This window comes from Eretmochelys imbricata, chromosome 23 (genome assembly GCF_965152235.1).
Source record: "Eretmochelys imbricata isolate rEreImb1 chromosome 23, rEreImb1.hap1, whole genome shotgun sequence".
Classification (NCBI taxonomy): Eukaryota; Metazoa; Chordata; order Testudines; family Cheloniidae; genus Eretmochelys; species Eretmochelys imbricata.
The window spans coordinates 17444444-17465881 of NC_135594.1; the positions used below are offsets into that span (position 1 = coordinate 17444444).

The 21438-nt window shown below is 56.9% G+C and overlaps 1 protein-coding gene across 1 annotated transcript; it reads left to right on the forward strand.

The window, feature by feature from the left end:
• The first annotated feature begins 6257 nt into the window (after positions 1-6257).
• Positions 6258-21166, forward strand: LOC144279109 (ceramide kinase-like). Its single transcript, XM_077840556.1, has 13 exons — positions 6258-6417; positions 13436-13528; positions 14480-14605; positions 15093-15221; positions 16226-16289; positions 16423-16568; positions 16986-17060; positions 17358-17510; positions 17940-18045; positions 18627-18715; positions 19250-19449; positions 19860-20059; positions 21075-21166. Exons 1-13 carry the CDS (start codon positions 6258-6260, stop codon positions 21136-21138), a joined length of 1605 nt encoding a protein of 534 aa, XP_077696682.1. The 3' UTR covers positions 21139-21166.
• Positions 21167-21438: the final 272 nt, after the last annotated feature.

Sequence of the window (21438 nt, forward strand, 5' to 3'; positions counted from 1 at the left end):
CAAGATTTGTGAGAGTGATGGGTCATCCTTCAGGATAGGTTGTAGATCCTTAATAACGCGTTGGAGGGGTTTTAGTTGGGGGCTGAAGGTGACGGCTAATGGCGTTCTGTTATTGTCTTTGTTAGGCCTGTCCTTTAGTAGGTGACTTCTGGGAACTCTTCTGGCTCTATCAATCTGTTTCTTCACTTCCGCAGGTGGGTATTGTAGTTGTAAGAATGCTTGATAGAGATCTTGTAAGTGTTTGTCTTTGTCTGAGGGGTTGGAGCAAATGCGGTTGTATCGCAGAGCTTGGCTGTAGACGATGGATCGTGTGGTGTGGTCAGGGTGAAAGCTGGAGGCATATAGGTAGGAATAGCGGTCAGTAGGTTTCCGGTATAGGGTGGTGTTTATGTGACCATTGTTTATTAGCACTGTAGTGTCCAGGAAGTGGATCTCTTGTGTGGACTGGACCAGGCTGAAGTTGACGGTGGAATGGAAATTGTTGAAATCATGGTGGAATTCCTCAAAAGGGCTTCTTTTCCATGGGTCCAGATGATGAAGATGTCATCAATATAGCGCAAGTAGAGTAGGAGCGTTAGGGGACAAGAGCTGAGGAAGCGTTGTTCTAAATCAGCCATAAAAATGTTGGCATACTGTGGGGCCATGCGGGTACCCATAAGTGTACCAAAGTCACAAAGTTCAGCCACAAGGTTAGCCGTGACATTATCAGGGATAGTGTTCTTGACGGCTTGTCACGGCTAACCTGGTGGCTGAACTTTGTGACTTTGTCCTTACCATAACTATTTTACATTTTGGGACAATGTATACCTTCAGATCAGCGGTACTGCTATGGGTACCCGCATGGCCCCACAGTATGCCAACATTTTTATGGCTGATTTAGAACAACGCTTCCTCAGCTCTCGTCCCCTAACGCCCCTACTCTACTTGCGCTATATTGATGACATCTTCATCATCTGGACCCATGGAAAAGAAGCCCTTGAGGAATTCCACCATGATTTCAACAATTTCCATCCCACCGTCAACCTCAGCCTGGTCCAGTCCACACAAGAGATCCACTTCCTGGACACTACAGTGCTAATAAACAATGGTCACATAAACACCACCCTATACCGGAAACCTACTGACCGCTATTCCTACCTATATGCCTCCAGCTTTCACCCTGACCACACCACACGATCCATCGTCTACAGCCAAGCTCTGCGATACAACCGCATTTGCTCCAACCCCTCAGACAGAGACAAACACCTACAAGATCTCTATCAAGCATTCTTACAACTACAATACCCACCTGCGGAAGTGAAGAAACAGATTGATAGAGCCAGAAGAGTTCCCAGAAGTCACCTACTAAAGGACAGGCCTAACAAAGAAAATAACAGAACGCCACTAGCCGTCACCTTCAGCCCCCAACTAAAACCCCTCCAACGCGTTATTAAGGATCTACAACCTATCCTGAAGGATGACCCATCACTCTCACAAATCTTGGGAGACAGGCCAGTCCTTGCCTACAGACAGCCCCCCAACCTGAAGCAAATACTCACCAACAACCACATACCACACAACAGAACCACTAACCCAGGAACCTACCCTTGCAACAAAGCCCGTTGCCAACTGTGCCCACATATCTATTCAGGGGACACCATCACAGGGCCTAATAACATCAGCCACACTATCAGAGGCTCGTTCACCTGCACATCCACCAATGTGATATATGCCATCATGTGCCAGCAATGCCCCTCTGCCATGTACATTGGTCAAACTGGAGTAAAAGAATAAATGGACACAAATCAGATGTCAAGAATTATAACATTCATAAACCAGTCGGAGAACACTTCAATCTCTCTGGTCACGCAATTACAGACATGAAGGTCGCTATCTTGCAACAAAAAAACTTCAAATCCAGACTCCAGCGAGAGACTGCTGAATTGGAATTCATTTGCAAATTGGATACTATTAATTTAGGCTTAAATGGAGACTGGGAGTGGCTAAGTCATTATGCAAGGTAGCCTATTTCCCCTTGTTTTTTCCTACCCCCCCCCCCGACGTTCTGGTTAAACTTGGATTTATGCTGGAAATGGCCCACCTTGATTATCATACACATTGTAAGGAGAGTGGTCAGTTTGGATGAGCTATTACCAGCAGGAGAGTGAGTTTGTGTGTGGGGGGGGGGGGTTGAGAAGACCTGGATTTGTGCTGGAAATGGCCCACCTTGATTATCATGCACATTGTAGGGAGAGTGGTCACTTTGGATAAGCTATTACCAGCAGGAGAGTGAGTTTGTGTGTGTGTGTTATTGGGGGGGGGGGGGTGAGAAAACCTGGATTTGTGCCGGAAATGGCCCACCTTGATTTTCATACACATTGTAAGGAGAGTGGTCACTTTGGATAAGGTATTACCAGCAGGAGAGTGAGTTTGTGTGTGTGGTTTTTGGAAGGGGCGGGTGAGAAAACCTGGATTTGTGCTGGAAATGGCCCACCTTGATTATCATACACATTGTAAGGAGAGTGATCACTTTAGATAAGCTATTACTAGCAGGAGAGTGGGGTGGGAGGAGGTATTGTTTCATGGTCTCTGTGTATATAATGTCTTCTGCAGTTTCCACAGTATGCATCCAATGAAGTGAGCTGTAGCTCACGAAAGCTTATGCTCAAATAAATTGGTTAGTCTCTAAGGTGCCACAAGTACTCCTTTTCTTTTTGTTAAATCTGCATCACTTTATGTAGAACACACTCACTGGGCCACCAGCCACAGGGATGGACACGCAGCCTCCGCCTGCCACCTTTGTGGCACCGAAAACCGGGACCTCCTGAGCCTGTGGCTGAGTGCGCCAAGCGCTGGGATGCAGGGAGAACATCCGCTGAGACCTTTACAAAGACAAGGTGTACCTCAGTTTCCCCTCTCTCCTCATCATCACCTGAGGGAGGGGGGAAGGGTTAATGCTGCTCTTGGAGCAGCACAGGTGAAATGAGGTGCGTCTAGGGGCTTGTCTACACTTAGAACGCCTCTGTAGCGCTCCTGTGTTGACGCTAGCTACGCCAACAGGCGAGGGGCTCCTGCCGCTGTAACGAATCCACCCCCTGAGAGGCAGCCGTTAGATCTTCCAGCAATGCAGCGTTGTCTACGCCAGGGGTTAGGTGGCTTAACCACACCACTCAGCAGTGTAGTTTTTTCACACCCCTGAGTGACGGAGTTAACAACTTAATTTTCTAGTGAGGACCAGGCCTAGGATGAATGGGTAACAGAACTGGGTGAAACTGACTCAGATCAACAGAGGAGCTGGAAAGCCCATGAGTCACTCCCAATGACTGAACAAGCAACACCTAACATGAGGAAACAGGGCAGGCAGAAGGTATGACCTCAATGGCAGAAGAACAAAGGAGAAAGGAGTGAAATGGCTGGAATAACATCAGCTATTCAGAGAGAGAGACAGGGCTTTCCCACCTGGGTCTCAGGCCTGCTCTATAATAGGAAAGTAAGTCGGTGTAACTACGTTACTCAGAAGTGTGAAAAACCAGGCCTGGAAGAAGCAAATATGGTTCCTCCATCAGTGTTGCTCAAGGGAGACGCGGCTCTTCGCTTCACTTAACCTTCGCTTCTCTACGCGGCCCTAAGCACTTTCAGATGCCATAGGCCAGGGGACAGAGAAATGGTTTTCTGGTGTCACCGCAAATAGGACCAGCCTTTTGCCCGAAGGGCCATGGAACGAGCCTCCCGCAGGAGTATGGCTTGGCCGGATTCACTGCCGGAGCCACAGAGAGAGACAAAGATTGCTGCCTCTCATCACGAGGCCAGAGTCGTGGAGGCCACATGCCAGCCCCTGTAGGGTTCTGTCACGCTAAAAGGGTCACTCCCAAGGACGGGGTTACAGACGGGGCATTGATGAGAGCCTGGGAACCCATGACACAAGGGCTTAAGTCCTTTAGTAGAACTGATCCCCAGTGCCAGCCATCTTGAATTAGGGTAACCTGCATCTGAATGGGCAGAGAGGAAGGGGTGAGACTGTATGCCCCATGTGCTCCCACCTGCACATGCATGGTCGAACAGCTATGACACACTGCCCCCAGCACGGCATGCTGCCCCATGCACGGCTGCCCAGCAAGTTACAGAACCAGGTGGGCCTGTCCCATGGCCGGAGCTGCTGGCATCGCTGGAGGCAGTGATGGGAAATCAATGTGCAAGACGGTGCTTTTCTATGTGTTGTAAGAGACCAGGAAAAGTGACAGATTGCAAAATAGAGAGGAGGGGGGAACACACATACCCCCCTCCCCATACACACATGCCCACCCACACACCTGAGTGCTGGAGGCATAAGGAAATGAGATTAAAAAGAATAAAGCCATGTGTGTTTGTCTGACCAAGGCCAGGAAGACAAAACAACAAGGAAGCCCAAACACACACTGCCATGGAGAGTCAGAGAGAGAGAAAGGTGTGTGGGGATAGATAGATGGATGATGATGGGGTGTATGGAGATCGAGAGGGGGGACCAGATATATGGGGATAGATAGATGAATGGGGAGGTCTAGATAAATAGCGTATATTCCAGGTGTTCTCAAACTGGGGGTTGGGACCCCTGAGGCAGTCGTGAGGTTATTACATAGAGGCTTGTGAGCTGTCAGCCTCCACCCCAAACCCCGCTTTACCTCCCGCATTTATAATGGTGTTAAATATATTAAATTTACTTTTAATTTATAAGGGGGGTGCACTAAGAGGCTTGCTGTGTGAAAGGGGTCACCACTACAAAAGTTTGAGACCCACTGGCCTATTCAAATCCCCAGCTATCTCTCCCCATACACACCCCCTTGATCTAACTCCCAACGGTGGTGGTGTTGCCAGGGCTCCATGTCTCCAAACCCAGCCCCGGCTGCAGTGGCTATCTTTCCAGAAACTGCTTTACCCAAACACAAAGGATTGGTCTTAGTACAAGGGTAAGTGGATGAGTCTCAGGTGGTCGGACTGGGGATAATGGTCCCTGGGGTCTCGGAATCTGTCCCTCCTGGCTGAGCCCCCTCCCACCCCAAGCCACTAAGCTGTAGCTCCCTCGCTCACTCCCTGTGGAGCAGTGGCTCTTGGCCCTTGCAGTAACCCAGTGAATGTGCCACCAGGAGACGGGTCTGAGCCCAGCCCCACTGGGTCTGTAACCTGGGCTCAGCGGCACTGGCAGCTGCCCCAGGGACCCGGCTCTTTCACTGAGCGTCTGGGGCTACCAGGTTTATGGGCATCTTATGAGCCCAGGCATTATGGGATCAGCCCTGAAATCAAGCCCCTTCCCCTGCTCATTTCCCAGACGAAAACAATACTCCAGGCCTCCTTTTATCCTTGTCATCTAAGGGCTCAGCTGCTCCCAGGCCTGGGCAGGCCTGAGGGACTTACAGGGCTGTGGCCATAGGGAACAGGGGAGAGCAGAGAGAGTCAAAACAGGTCTCATCCAGCACTGAGATGCAGCTGTCTCTGGGATGGGGCAGGGAGGCTGTTTATACAGGGATCCCATGCCTGGCACTGAAATGCAGCCCTGCTGGCATGGGGCCCAGGGGGGCAGTTTACATAGGGACCCCTCGCCCGGTGCTCAGACATGACCCCTCCAGGTGGGGCATGAGGGGACACATGCATAGGGCCCCCTTCACACTTGGCTCTGAGATGTAGCCATCTCTGGGGTGGGTGCTGGGGCTGCTTGTAGGCTAAGTACAGGCTGCAGAACAGCTTATGAATAAGCTGCACATGGACAACGCCCCCCCCCTCGCGTCTTGCCCCCAGCTGCCCCGTCCTTTCGGGGGGGTGGGGAATGTGTGCACTGGGGGGAGGGGACTGGAGGCTCACAGGAATGTGGGGTCGGGGTCTGGAGGTTCCTGAGGGGTGAGGGGCTGGAGGCTGTGAGGGGTGATACGGGGAGGCTGAAGGATCCTGGGGAATGATGTGGCATGCGGGGTCCTAGAGGTGTGGGGCGGGGGGGGGGTGGAGTCTGTAGGCTCCTAGGGGGTCCGGGCTGGGGGGGCTGAAGGAGCCTGGAGGTTCCCGTCCTGTCCCAAGGCTAGCCGAGGGCGGGTCTCTCCGGTTTCCCCGCCCCGGGAGCAGCCCGCACCTCCCGCAGGTTAAAACACCTGGAGCCGGGATCCAGCTGCAGCGCCTTCGCCAGACCCTCTAGTGCCCGTGGACCCGGACCCGGATCCGATCTCCCGGAACCGGACCCCCCTGCCCGTGGACCCGGACCCGATCCTGTCTGACAGCTGTAGCCCTGAACCCTCCTCGAACCGAATTGACCAGTGATGGCTACCCCGACCCCCGCCCCATCCCTCCCCGCCATGGGAGACCCCTTCCACCTCTCCCTGCTGCGCACTCCGCGCGGCCGATTCCGCGTCTCGCTGCCCCCAGGGGGTGAGTTCCTGCTGGGGACCCCGGAGCCACTGAGCCGTCCGGGCGCCGCTGGTGAGTCCGGGGACCTCGGGGCGGCGGCGGGGGGAGATAGGTCCTTTCCGCAGCTCCAGGAGGGAGGGGAGGTGTCTAGGGCTCCTGGGTTCTATTCTCAAGTCGGGGGGAGGGGTACTCAGGACTCCTGGGTTCCATTCATGCCTTGTGCACTGAGGGAGGTTAGCCAAGGGGACGCTGTGTACCCCTGCCCCAGGTTTTGCTGCCATCGTCCCGCTGAGACGGGGTCCTTTAATTCCTCAGGGGCAGGTGCCTCACCAGGAGAGAATTGTCCTTGGGAACTGCTCCCCCCCCGCACCTGCCACGGGCCCTGGGGTGGGGGCTGATCCGGTGATGAACCAGGGGAGATCCCACAGGACCCGGGGGTGGGGGGAGACAGTTTTCTGAGTGCCCCTCACCCAGGATCCCCATCACCCATCAGACCCCACCATGACGCTTATTATGTCTGCACCCATTGCCCAGAAGCCTTTGCTGAGAGGGGTGCCCGTCCGAGGGCAGAGGCTGGCGGGGCATTGGACAGATTATTCTGTGTCTAGCACCTGGCACCATGGGGGGGGGGGGGCTATGGCGAGGGCCCCTAATGAGCCAGTTGTGATTTATTATCTAATGTGACCAAGGCTGGAGAACATCCCCCAAATCTCCCTAAATCGAGCAATTCCGTCCTCAGGGGCTTAGCTGCTGTGTGCCACGGGCAGAGAACAGGAGATCTGGGTCAGGCTTGTCTGTGCTCCACTCCATGCCCCTTCCATCACACAGGGCCAGCGCTGCCCAGCACATGTGCGGAAACACCCCCTCCCATTGGTGTGGGAATCTGGGATGGGGTATCAGGCCCCTTCTCCAAGGGCAATATTCCCCTGTACAGCTAGGCAAAGAGAGCCCTGTAGGCCAGATGTGCAGCACAGATTCTGTGTGTGCTTGGGGCAAAACAACTGGGCACTACTGAGATCTAATCAGTGGGGCCACAGGCCTCCAGGGAAAGGCCAGGTCCACTGCCTCCTACCCCAAGTTATTCGATAATATTTGCCCTGTGCTTTCGTGCAGATAAATGACCTCCTTCTCCATGGGTGTGATTTCCTCTGGTAATTAACCATTAACCAGGGCAGCTTGTTGGCGGAGCAGGAACCCTTCCTGTGCCTTGAAGGAGGTCAGGCCGGGGTCAGACACTGTGGGTTAGGGTTGACTGGCCTGTGCTAGGTTACTCAGGACAAGCTGTTCTGGAATCAGCATTCCTGATTAACCCCACGGGCAGACAAATCCATTCCCACAGAACAAACTAGTGTAGCGCTTCGCATCAGTGTCTCTCAAAGTGTTTGCCATCCTCCCCCACCTCTGTGAGGGAAATACCACCAGCTCCATTGCCTAGCAGGGCAGTGGAGATGCAGACAGGCTGGGGCGGCTATGGCAGAGCAATGAGAATTGAACCAGTTGCACCAAAATCTCCAAACCACTGCGCCCTTCTTCACAGAGGCCATGTCTGCACTAGAGACCTTACAGCGGCACAGCTGTAAGGTCTCCCCTGTAGCTGCTCTGTGCTGGCGGGAGAGCACCCTCCTGTCGGCCTCATCAAACCACCCCCAACAAGTGGTACTAGCTCTGTTGTCAGGAGAGTGTTTCCTGCCCACACAGCATTGTCCACACCAGCACTTCTGTCGGTGCAATTTATGTTGTTCAGAAAGGTTGTTTTTTTCACATCCCCTGAGTCACATAAGTTATACCAACAAAAGTGCTAGTGTAGACATGGCCTAAACTAGCCAGCAACAAGCTACTCCTAAAAGGTTTGTCTACACTTGAAGGTTAATCCGAATTAAGGGCAGGTGTGAATGTAAGGCCATGTCTACACAGGGCGATTAGTAAGACGTTTCTTACCGTCAATGGACTCAGGGACAAGAAGTGATGGGCTTAACCTGCAACAAGGGAGATGAAGGTTAGATTTTAGGAAAACACTTTCTAACTCTCAGAGTTGTTCAGCTCTAGAATCATCTTACCAGGGAGGCTGAGGAATCCCCATCATGAGAGGTTTCAGCACAGTCTGGACAAACCCCTGTCAGGGATGATCTGGGTTTCCCTGGTCCTTCCTCAGCATGCGGGGCTGGACTAGATGACCTTTTGAAGTCCCTTCCACAATCCTACAACATAGCTAGGGTGTGAATTTGAAGTGCAGTCACTCCCTGTACATGACACTAAGGGCGTGGCTACACTTGCAGATGTAGAGCGCTTTGAGTTAAACCAGCCTTCGCAGAGCGCAGCAGGGAAAGCGCTGCAGTCTGTCCACAGTGCACTGGCGTGGCCACATTTGCGGCACTTGCAGTGGCTTTGGGAGCGGTGCATTATGGGCAGCTATTCCAGCATGCAAGTGGCTGCAACGTGCTTTTCAAATGGGGGAGGGGGTGTGGAGTGTGACAGGGAGTGTGTTGTGTGTATGTGGGGTGGGAGAGAGTGGGTTTTTGGGGGGCTGAGAGCATGTCAGCATGCTGTCTTGTAAGTTCAGACAGCAGCAGACCCCCCTCCCCCCACCTCCTTCTCTCACACACTGCATTCCACAGTAAGGGCATTCCACAGTAAGGGCTCTAGCCGTGGAGCCAGAGCACTCTATGCGCCTTGGCAGTGTGGACGGGGAGTGAGCTAGGGCGCCCAGGCCTGCTTTAATGCGCTCACAAGTGTAGCCAACAGCGCCTTCCTTCTCCTGTTCAAAGGTGGAGTAAGAGGAAACAGAAACTAGGCACTCCTGTTCTGGAATGTCAGCGTCCACACACAGACTTAATCAGGAATAGCTGTTGTACTTTAAATTCACACCCTATCTTAATCTGCAGGTTTATCTACACCTGAGAGTTAATTCAGATTATGTCTCTTTGTTCTATGCAGTGCCTAGTACAATGTGGCCGTGGTCCATGAGAGGCACCACAATACTCATCATAACAATGTGTAGACGCAGCAGGGTGGACAGGGCTCGTGCCTTCATACCGGGGTCACAAAAGCACCAGGGGCTTTGGCTGTGCTGCAGCCTCTGCAGGAAATTGGGGTACCAATTCTATCAGCCATGCTGAGCAGTAAACAAACTCCACAGTGCAAGCCCCTCAGCTCTCCGGGGCAGGGGCACCGAGATACCACCCTCCCATGCTCAGCACTGTCTCCTAAGCAGTCATCTAGCCTCATCAGTAGCCTGCAGCCTCTTCACAGCCCGCAGATAGGCCCGCGAGCTCCTCGGCCAGGGAACGGAGCTGGGCACCAGAGCTGCCTGGCAGCCTAGTGGTCAGAGCACTCCCCTGGGGTGTGGGAGAATGAGGGTCAAACCTCTGCTCGCCTCAGTGCAAGGACTGGCACAGTTGCACTCCCGTCCAGGCTGTAAGAGAGGTTGGGGTGTGGCTTCCCTGCCAAAGCTGAGCCCGGGGATAAAACCATCCTCTGAGGAGGGGGCCGTGAGCCTAGCTGGGGTCCCACTCTACCCCCTGGCTCTGAGGGATGCTAGGGCAGGGTGTTTTCAGTCTCTGGGTGAAGTTGATCCATGGCGTGAACTGCAGTAAAACAGTCTTTAGACCCAGGGACTAGACCCAGCCAGTCTGATCTCCTGGCTCTATGGCCAATCCCAAGAAGCCATAGAGCCAGTCACAGGCCAGCTGTGTGCCAAAGAACATTTGTTTGTAGCAAGAGGAATAGCTTCAGTAGGAGAGACTGAACCAGCCCCACACCAGTGAGCAGGGCACTGCCTTGGGAAGGGGAGACCTAGTTATTGTCTAAACCAGGCCAGACACCTAACTCAGAGGGTCCTGACCCTGGCGGGAAAGGCCCCGTATCCCCTCATCCGGACAGACGAGCCTTGCTCATGTCTCATTCCTGTTCTTCCAGCCCCCACCACCCAGCCCGTAAGCAAAGAGCCAGCTGCTGCTGTCAGAAGCTTTGGGCCACATTAGGTATTTGGAATTGGTGATCATGTTACCGCTTAGTCTCTTGGCTAAGGCCTCGTGTAAAGGGAGCCTTCAGTGAGAGGAGGAGGATGGGCCAGCCCTGTGGGTGTCTGGGCTCTGCTGACCGTGGCTGGTGTGACGTGGCCACGTCACTGAGTTTGTTGGGGGGCACAGGTGTACCTGCACCCTGGGGTGCTGTGACATTACAGAGCGTGAGGTGCTCAGACACTGGGGGGTGGGGGTGGGGCGGGGGTGAAAAAAGTGCCTGAGACCTGGTCAGCACCACAGCCCTAGATGGGTATAACTGTGTTGCTCAGGGGCTTGACAAGCCTGCTGTGACACCCACCTCACCCCCTGCAGTCAGTGCTGTGTCACCAGAGTGTCTCTCGGGGAGCAGATTAACTACGCTTTCTCCTGATGCCGTGCTTTCAGGGGAGACCTGCCCTTTGATAAAACAGCTTCTCACTGAAAAGCAGCTTTTCCAGCCCTCAGACCATCCTTGTCACTCTTTCCTGAACCCTTCCCAATTTATCAGCAGCCCTTTGAAGCGTGGACACCAGAACTGGGCATGCTATCCAGGCTCGGGCTCACCAATGCCGCTTGCAGAGGTGCCACCTCCCCCGCTCCTATCACTAGTGCCCCATTTGTACCCAGGTCCCAGTTACTCCTTTTCTCCCTGAGTGGCTGGTCAGTTTGGGTCCTGGGGGAGGTTCCTGTTGGAGTCCGTATTGCCTTTCAAGCAGTCCTGTTTGTTCATTCCTTGTAAATAAAGTCCTGCTTCTCCAAACACAGGAGAGACCAGAAACAAAGCGAGCTGTTCCTTAGTTTGCAGCCCCAGCCTCGTTAGCCACTAGACCCTTTTTCCAGCATCATGCTCTGCTCGCAGGCTTTCTTGCTGTTTGTCTCTGTCCCCCTCTTTTTGTTCCCAGTTTGAATCAGCAGGTTCTCCTTTCCCTCAGCCACACATCAGCAAAACAAGCCCCCTCCCCTCACAAGATGCAGGTTTCGGGGCAGAATCATAAAATATCAGAGTTGGAAGGGAGCTCAGGAGGTCATCTAGTCCAACCCCCAGCTCAAAGCAGGACCAATCCCCAATTTTTGCCCCAGATCCCTAAATGAAGATTAGGCCTTGTTTTAGAAGTGGTCCCTGAAGCATTTCTTACAGCTATGGTGTGTGCTAAAACCTCACAAACACATGTGAACTCAGCCCATCCCAAGGGTTCACCCAGCTCAGAGCACCCTGGGCTAGACCAATGACTTGTCTGCGTCTGAAGCAGCCCTGTGTTTAGTTAAAAGTGTAGCAGCTTCCAGAAAGGCAGCCAGTCGTTATCCGAAGCCATGGTCTGCCACTTCCCTTGGTAGTTTGTGTAGCTAGATATTCATTGCATGGTTAACCATGGGAGCACAGCGGGCACTCAGGTTCAGTTGGTATCTGCCGGGACCCGCCCAGGCCTCTCTAGAATCACAGTTCCACTGCCTATCTGACATCTGTTCCCTCCTGTTCTAAGCGCCTCTGTATCTGTTGAGCCTGTATGACTGACCTGGTGTTCAGCTGCATTGAAACATCCAGCCAGCTGATAGTTGTACTAGCAATGGTCTTCTCTCTCCCTAGCCTGGGACCCTGGGGGGAAAGTTCCTGCATCCCCCGCCCAGCCCAGAGAGAGTCCAGCCCTGTGACATTGCTGGGAAAGGCCCAGTGCCCCATTCCCTGCGGCTGGAGTTGGTTACCTCAGGATCAAAATGTCTCCTATTTCTGGCACTGTAGTTTCGATGCCTGTGGGTTTGGCTCTGACCTCAGGGGTTCACGCAGCAGCGCTGGTATCGCAGCGTGCATCCGGGTGTCGCAAATTCTCCCTTAGGCCGAACGAGGAGAACTGGGGGTTAATTGCCTAGCTGCATATTTTAAAACACTCCTGTAATTAAGCGATTCCCCAAGGGAACCCAAGCACCAGGGATGGGCTGGCATTTATTACCCAGTGAATCGGCAGCTGCAGTTTCTGCAACAACCCACCCGAAAGCCAAATCATCCTGAATTGTGGCAGGTTGGGTTGGGCATGGGGTTGGGGTTAGGGGGGAAATGGGATGCTGGTTGCAGAAAGAGTTCCTGAGTAGTGTGACCCCCCCCACATCCTGATATTAGGGGTTTTGTCCTATACAGGACCCTATTCCCTCCCCTGCTGGTCCTGATTTTCACACAATACTTGTTTCTGGGGAGGTGAGCGAATTTGAGCTTTCCTCTGATTTCCCAGCAGGTGAGGGTCTTTCCTGGGGTCGAGGGTCTGGGGAGGACGTGCGTCTGTTAATGATCAGAATTTTGGTTCAATTTGCATCATGTTATCAGCAAGAGGGTCCATATAGAACCCAGAAGTCCTAACACCCAGTTTCGCCGCTCTGACCCACCAGACTCCCCTTCCCTTTCAGAGCCGGGGGAAGAACCCAGGAGTCCTGGTTTCCAGCCCCCTCTGTCTAACCTTCTGAACCCCACTCCCCTCCCAGAGCTGGGGAGAACCCAGGAGTTCTGGCTTCTAAACCCCCACCCCTGCTCTAACTCACCAGACCCCACTCCCCTCCCAGAGCTGGGGCGAGAACCCAGGTGTCCTGTTGAGTCAGGCAGATATGCTAGGGGAACGGAACACAAGCCAGCTGAGGTGGGAATGCCTTGGGGCTCTGGGGTCTAAGGCCCCAGAGCAGCAGCGTCTGGGACAGCACAGCATGATTAGTATGTGCCCAGGGAGATTTGACAGAGCGTCATGCTCCTGAGCACATCCGGTCCCACCACCCCTCCTGCCCCGCAGCAGCTGAGCTGGGTCAGCGAGTGGCGTGACTGGTTGGGCTGGTCAGGGCTGCCCCAGGGCCTGGTCTGGCAACAGCTCCATGCACACCCTGCACACAGATGCCTGGCACACCTTTCCCCCCTTCCCTGGGCTGAGGGAGGGAGGATCACTGACCCCTGGGCCCTAAGCACTAGACCCCACTCCCCACCCAGAGCCAGGGAGAGAACCCAGGTGTCCTGGCTCCCAGCCCCCACTGCTGTAACCCACCAGACCCCACTCCCCTCCCAGAGCCAGGATAGAACCCAGGAGTCCTGTGCTAACCCCTCTCCTGTTCCCTCGCAGGCCAAAGCTTCTGCATCCCTATCACCGAGATGGTCGGGGTGCAGCTGGGCGGGTCTGGCTCCCCCCCCACAGTGGAGGGAAACCAGTTCACAGGTGAGTCAGGTAGCAAGGGGGGGGGGCTGTGGGGCATCCCTGCCCCAGGACCCTCTGGGGAAGGGGCTGAGGGTGTGGGGGAGAGGCTGTATTTGAAGCATCTGAGACGTCAGCAACTGATGAGGTGGCGGTGCCAGGCAGCGGAGGTGGGTTTGGGTGGAAGGGTTGGGCAGCCGAGATGGGTTTGTGGGTCAGGACCCGGCAGAGGAGATGGATTGGGGGACAGGGACAGGCAGCAGAGACGGGTTTGGGGGGCAGGGTTGGGCAGAGGAGATGGGTTTGGGGGACAGCTCCAGGCAGATGGGTTTGGGGGACAAGACCCGGCAGAGGAGATGGGTTTGGTGACAGGGTTGAGCAGCCGAGATGGACTGGGGGACAGGGACAGGCAGCAGAGATGGGTTTGGGTGGCAGGGTTGGGCAGCCGAGATGAGTTTGGGGGACAGGACCTGGCAGAGGAGATGGGTTTGGTGGCAGGGTTGGGCAGTGGAGATGGGTTTGGGGGACAGCTCCAGCAGATGGGTTTGGGGGGAAGGGCTGGGCAGAGGAGATGGGTTTGGTGGCAGGGCTGGGCAGTGGAGATGGGTTTGGGGGACAGCTCCAGGAAGAGGAGATGGTTTTGGGGGACAGGGCTGGGCAGAGGAGATGGGTTTGGGGGACAGGACCCAGCAGAGGAGATAGGTTTGGTGGCAGGGTTGGGCAGTGGAGATGGGTTTGGGGGACAGCTCCAGGCAGATGGGTTTGGGGGTAGGGCCGGGCAGCAGAAATGAGTTTGCAGGGCAGGTACTGGCAGTGGGACAGGATGGGATGAGGCAGTTCAGAGCAATGGAAACGGGGGGGTGTGAGGGTCAGAGACTAATGGGAGTGACTGACTCCCCATCCGCAGGACAGCTGCTCTGTGGGGGTCACAGCCTTGCCCCTGGGCTCTGACCTCCCGGCTCTCGTTCCCCCCAGTTTTCTTCGTGCAGCGGGAGAAGCGACAGCGCTGGAGCCTGGGCTCCCTGGAGTTCACTGTGGCCCCTGGCTCGGGACTGGCCCCACGCTGGGTCGATGCCCTGCAGCGGAGCATCCAGCTGCATGGTCAGTACTGGGGGGGCGGGCAGTCAGTACTGGCGGGATACTGGTCAGTAAGGCAGGGGAGACTGGTTCATACTGGGGGGGACTGGTCAGCACTGGGGGGGCGGTCAGTAAGGAGGGCAGCAGTGGGGGGTACTAGTCAGTAGCCTTGGGGAGGAGGCACCAGACCAGGCTGTGGAGCCAGAGGGTCCCTGGGGATCACAGCACTCTGGTTATTTCCTACTGCTGGGGCCAGCAGTGCTGGGGGACCCCACCCCATGATGGGCAGAGGGAGCTGTGACCCTCTCCCTGGGGCTGGGTGCCAGCATCCTGTGCTGGACCCATAGCAGCCGCTCTGGGCGAGGGTGTCCCTGGAGGGGATGGTGGGTTGGGGCATCCCTACGGTGGGGTGGGGGGGTAAGAACCTGTGCCCCAGGAGTGCCCCCACTCCATCATGCACCCCCCCAGGAACTTGTGACCTGAGGTGATGCTCTCTCTGCTCCCCCGGCAGGTGTCACACGCCCCAGGAAGCTTCTGGTCTTCGTGAATCCCATGGGGGGGCGGTGCCGCGCGGGTGAGATTTACCGGGACCGGGTGGCCGGGCTTTTTGCCCTGGCAGGGATCCAGACAGAAGTCATAGGTGAGTGCCCACCCAACATCTCCCCATATTACCCTGTGCTGCCCCCTCCCACTGAGTGACCCCCAGTCACAGACCTATAGGGTCGATGCTATGCCCCCAGCTTGAGAACAGTCTCTGGGAAGGACCCCTCAGTGTGCCAGACCCTCCTGAGGTCTCTCTTCCTTCGGAATACACATGGCCTCCTCCTCTGCTTGGACCGAGCCTCGAGGCTCCAGCCTTCCAGATTCACACAGGGAGCTCGGCCCAGTGAGGCTGCCAGGACAGACGCCTGCTAGAGACTTGGCCGCACAGTGGGACTGATGAGGACAGAACATAATAATGTCCAGGCTGGGTCAGACCAATGGTCCAGCTAGCCCCATGTCCTGTCTGCTGACCGTGGCCTGTGCCAGGTGCTCCAGAGGGATGAACAGAGCCGGGGGTTTATTGTGTGATCCATCCCCTGCATCCAGTCCTGGCATCCGGCTGTCAGCGGCTCAGGGACACCCAGAGCAGGGGGCTGCGGCCATGGCCATCCTGGCTAACAGCCAGCCATGGATCCAGGCTCCAAGAATTTGCTTGTGTCCTCAAGGATTTATACATTGATCAGTGGCCAGCCTCAGACCCATTTAGTCTCTGGCAGCGAGGTGACATTCACCACAATGTCTCTGAATCTGCCCTGAGCCCTCACAGTCCTTTCCCACCCACCGGGTAACACAACCATGCACAGGGGAAACTGAGGCATGGATAGGGTTCATAAAAATAATATAGAAAATTCCCATTTTATGACAGCCCCTCCCTCCCCATCCTTGGCCAACTCCACCATGCTGCCCCCTTCCTCTGAAACCCCCTACATATCCCCCCTCTTGAGTGACCACCGCACATCATCGCGCTGTGCTGCCCCCTCCCACCTCTGCCCCATGAGCAATTCCCACCCCTGCAACACCTCCAAGTGCCCCCTGACTCCCTCCCACTCCCACCCCCACCCAATACCCTCTCTGCTCACTCACCCCCCCATCTCCCCACAGAGACCCAGCGACCCCACGAGGCCAGAGAGCTCATCCTGCAGCAAGACCTGGGCGACCTGGATGGGTGAGAGACCCCTTTACCCTGCCCCACCACGCAACCCTAGGACGGGGCAGCTCCATTAACCCCCCCATACACTTCACGTACCCCCTGGGCAGCCCCCCCCAGCCCCAGTAACCCCTAGGTCTCTGCCCCCCAGGCTGGTTTGCGTCGGGGGTGATGGGACGTTTAACGAGCTGATGCATGCACTCATCTCCCGGACACAGAGGAAGGCTGGGATTCCTGAGGACAACCCTGCGGCCACACTCCTGCCCCCCAGACTCCGCATCGGCATCATCCCTGCAGGTGCGCATGGGAGGAGAGAGAGGGGCTGGGGGGGGAGCAAGGAAGTGGGGGGCAGAGCTCCAGGGGGGCAGGGGCCAGTGGAGTTAGAGGACAGTGGGGAGGTGGGCAGCAGGGTGGGGGGTGGAGGATGGGGGGAGCTGGTCGGAGGGAGATCACTGGGGACAGGTGGGGGGTGGAAGAGGGGGTGGAGTGGAGGGGTTGTGGGGGAAGCTCTGGGGGGCAGGGGCTGGTGGAGATAGCGGACACGGGGGAGATGGGCAACAGGGTGGGGGTGGAGGATGGGGGGAGCTGGTCAGAGGGAGGGCACTGGGGACAGGTAGGGGGCGGAAGAGGGTCTGGGTGTGGGGCTGTGGAGCCTGCAAGGGGTAACAGCTCAGCAGGTCCCAGGGGACGACTCACTCCGTTCTCCCAACCCAGGCTCCACGGACTGCATCTGCTTTGCCACGGTGGGGACCAATGACCCCGTCACCTCTGCCCTGCACATCATCATCGGTACAGGACACCTGGGTCCTATTTGTTCACCTGGGATTGGAGTGGGGTCTGGTGGGTCAGAGCAAGGGGGGGGAGGGGTGGGCTGGGAGCCTGGACTCCTGGGTTCTCTGATGGCCCTGAGAGGGGAGTGGGGGCTGGTGGGTCTGGGGGCAGGTGTCTGGGAGCCAGGACTCCTGGGTTCTCTCTCCAGCTCTGGGAAGGGAGTGGGAGGTTGGTGGAGTAGAGCTGCGGGGGTGTGGGGGTGGAGGAGAGGCAGGACTCCGTGTATTCAGGTGTCCGGGCCCCTCTCTGCCCCAGGGGACAGCCAGCCCCTGGACGTGTGCAGTGTCCACCACCATGAGCGGCTGCTGCGGTATGCGGTCTCGCTGGTGGGCTACGGCTTCTATGGGGATGTGGTGAGCGACAGTGAGCGGCACCGCTGGATGGGCCCGATGCGCTATGACTTCTCAGGTGCCAGGGGACCCAGAGGGTGTGGCAGGCCTGGGGAGTGTGGGGACCCAAGTGAGGGAGAGGCCAGGGGTCCCCCAGCCAAACAGAGGGTGGGGACTGGAGAGGGAGCCCCTGCCCCAGAAAGGACATGGGGGGGAGGGATGGGCTCAGGGGGTTCCCTCACCCATCTGGGAACCTGGGGACTGACTGGGGGATGGGGCAGAAGGAGCCGGGCCTGAGATGCACCATGGGGCGGTTGCTGCCCACAGGGAATGCACTGGGAGGGCCTAGGCAGACCAAGACTGCCAGAGGGGAGGGGGTGGCATGTCTGGGGGGCAGGGAAGGAACAAGCCTCAAGGAGGGCTCCATGGGTTTGTGTGTGGGAAACAGTCTTTTGACTGGAGCAGGCCACATGGAGCCTTGAACCCTCCCCCCCCCCGCCCCACACAGGGTTCAAGGCCGTGCTGTGTAACCGCAGCTACGAGGGCACCGTAGAGTTCCTGACGGCAGGGGGCACTGAGGCCAATCCCCGGGACCAGACACGCTGCAGGGCAGGGTAGGTGGGGGCTGCTGGCCTGTGGGAGGGGCTGCAGGCGGTAGATGGGGGGGCTGCTGGCCTGGGGTCTGCAGAGCAGAGGGAGCATGGGGGAGCTGCAGGATGGGGTGGGGAGGCTGGTGTCCTGTGGGAGGGGCTGCAAGGTGGGGGGGGGCTGCAGGTAGGCTGCTGGCCCATTGGGGTGGGACTGGATCCCATGGGAAGGGGTTGTCAATCCAGGGCCTCATGCCCCTCAGGGAATGGGGGGGAACCCCATGCTCCTGCCAGCAGTGGCAGCCCAGGGCATTTTGAGGCTTGGAGGTTGTGTGGGGGGGGTGACTTCGTATCCCACCCACAAACCAGTCTGCATTCATTAAATGTTCAAGTAGCTCCTTCCCCCTTACAGTGATTGGCTCAGGCAGTCAGTCATACTTGGAGCAGCTTCCCCCCACAAACTCAGAGTGATGGGCTCAGGCTCTCTGCAGACTCAGGCAGCATTGGTCACACCTGAGACAGCTCCCCCAGTGCCTACAGGATGGCTCTGAGCCCTGTGGAGGGGCTGGGGCCCTGGACACTTGCTATAACAACCTCTTCCATTGCAGCTGCCTTGTCTGCTCCGAGTCCAGTCACCAGCTCCTGGGGGGGAGCGAGGAGGAGAAGCTGCCACAGCAGGAAAGCACTGGGGCTGCAGGTGAGTTGAGCACAGAATAGGTGTCCCCGCCCCTTGCACTAACAAGCCAGCTGGGGCCGCAGGAGCAGCCGGGGACACCCTGACTAGCTCTTGTAAACCCAGGTCAGCCTGGGGGCTCCCGCAATGACATGCAACAAAAGGAGGCTGAGATGGGCCCAGAGCCACAGGCACCAGCAGAGCTGGAGAGAGAACCCAGGACTCCTAGTGTCCAGCCCCCCACACCCTAACCCAACTGACCCCACTCCCTTCCCAGAGCCGGGGGAGAACCCAGGAGTCCTGGCTCTGACTCCCTCCCCCCTCTGCTGTCACCCACTAGACTCCCCTGCAGTCATGCTATAATAAATGATACCCAAAAGGCCAGGAGGGGGAGTGTCAGTCTGGGATTTAAACTGCCCCCAAAACAGCAAGTGGCAGGGGGAAGGGATTTGGGGCAGGGGGACCAGGGTAACGGTGTCTCTCCCCCAGCCAGCAAGCGGTGGAGGGATGTGGGGGGTTGGAGCAGGGAGACTGGGAGTAACGGTGTCTCTCCCCCAGTCAGTGAGTGGCAGCGGGAGCAGGGCCGTTTTCTGGCCATTAACTTGACCTGCATGAGCAGCGCCTGCCCCAAGAGCCCTGACGGCCTTTCGCCCAGCGCCCACCTGGCCGACGGCACAGCCGACCTCATCCTGGTGCGCGAGTGCTCAGCTCTGGGCTTCCTGCGTCACCTGAGTCGACACATGGACCATCGGGACCAGGTGCGGGGTGGGCCAGACCCAGGGCATATGTGGACTCCCAGGGCCCAGGAAGGGGTCATGGGCCAGGCCCGGTGGCATGAGGAGGATGAGCAGGCCTGGAGTCACAGCCATGGGGAAGGGAGATGGTGGGAACATGGTCCATGGGGTCAGTAAGCAGCAGGTTGCGGTGTGGGAACGCTGAGTGGGAGGAGGGCAGGCTCAAGCAGTCACTGCAGGATCCATTCTGGGTCCAGCCCCCGGGGGCTCCAGCATCAGGGGAGCAGCTAACCCCCACTGTGGGGGATGGGGCATGGGGCAGTCCCTCCCAGCAAGGCTGGGTCATGACCCCCAGGAGGGACAGGGAGAGGCCCCTGGAGCTAGGTCCCTGCCCAGGCCTCTCACTCAGTCCAGCTCCCCTCTTCCCTCTGCAGTTTGACCTGCCCTTTGTGAGCATACACCGGGTGCGGGCCCTGCGCTTTACCCCCAAGCAGCTGGAGGGCAGCGAGGAGAGGGAGCGGCCTGGCTGCAGTGGGTGGAAGGGGCTTCTACGGGGGCTGTGCTGGGGGGAGCAGCCACTGAGCTCCTGGAGCTGTGATGGGGAGACCCTGCCCCATGCCGACATCAGTGTCAGGTGAGTGTCCATAACCCCATGGGAGGGAGGGAGGGAAGGCCTGCAGCAGGGGGAGGAGGAAATGCTCCAGAGCAGCCATGTCCATGCCCTCCCCCACATGGTGTGAAAGCCACTTGACAATAGCATGCAGGGCTTCCCCCCATAGCATTATGGGAGCTTCCCAAAGGATTGTGGGAGTTGGTGGTCCCTTTCTGCCCTCTAGGATTGTTGTAAGCAAGACACAAGCAGTAATTCTTCTTTCCACTCCATACTGACAAGGCCTCCGCTGCAGGACTGTGTCCAGTGCTGGGCCCCACGTTTCAGGAGAGATGTAGGCAAAGTGGAGACAGTCCAGAGAGCAACAGAACTGATCCAAGGGCTAGAAAACATGGCCTGATAAGGGAAGACTGAAAAACCTGGGTTTGTTTAGCATGGAGAAGAGAAGATTGAGGGGGGGACATGAGAACAGTTTTCAGTTACATAAAAAGTTGTCATAAGGGGGAGGGAGGGAGGGATTCTCCTGGATCTCTGAGGGTAGGACAAGAAGCAATGGGCTTGAATTGCAGCCAGGGCAGTTTAGGTTGGACATTAGGAAGTTTTTCCTAAAAGGTCAGGGTGGCTAAACATGGGAACAAATTGCCTAGGGAGGCTGTGGCCTCTCACTGGAGGGTTTTGAGAACAGGTTAGATGACCCCCTGTCTAGCTATTACACAGTGCTACCTTGAGTGCAGGGGCTGGGACTAGGTGACCTCTTGAGGTCCCTTCCAGTGCTACCCTTCTCTGCAGCCTAGGATCGCATTAGCCGTTCACAGCCACGTCACATTGGCAGCTCATAGTCATCCTGTGATCTCCCATGTAAAGAAAAACAGGTCTTTCTCTTCTGCTGCTTCCAACCGGTCAGGCCCCAACTTGTAGCAAAAAGCCTCAGTGCTTGTCTCTGAGTGCAGGACCTGTCCCCGTGCGCTATTACATTTCCTCCCATTTCTGACACTCCCACTTTCCAGGTTGTCCTGCTGATGCCGTCTTTTGTCCACAGGGTGCATGGGCAGCTCATCCACCTGTTTGCCCGGGGCATCGAGCAGAAGATGGGCCTGGTTTAGGGGCTGCTTGGAGCTGCGTCCTGTGAGAGGGGTGTGCCCTCGCCCATCAGCGGAAACCAAGAGCCCTGCAGGGTGACAGACACTGTGGTCTGCGGGACAGCCGCATGTCAGAGCCCTCTGTTTGCTCCCTGACCCCCAGAGGAAGTTGTGCCATGCTGGGTCGGCCGTGGGGGTTGAACCATCCCTGCCTGGCTGGCTCCGAGGTGGGGTGCGGACAGGAGCGGAACCCACAGTCCTCTGCAGCAACCTGGGGGCTCAGGCTGCCACCACCCTGCATGAAGCTGCTGCAGTGATCACAGT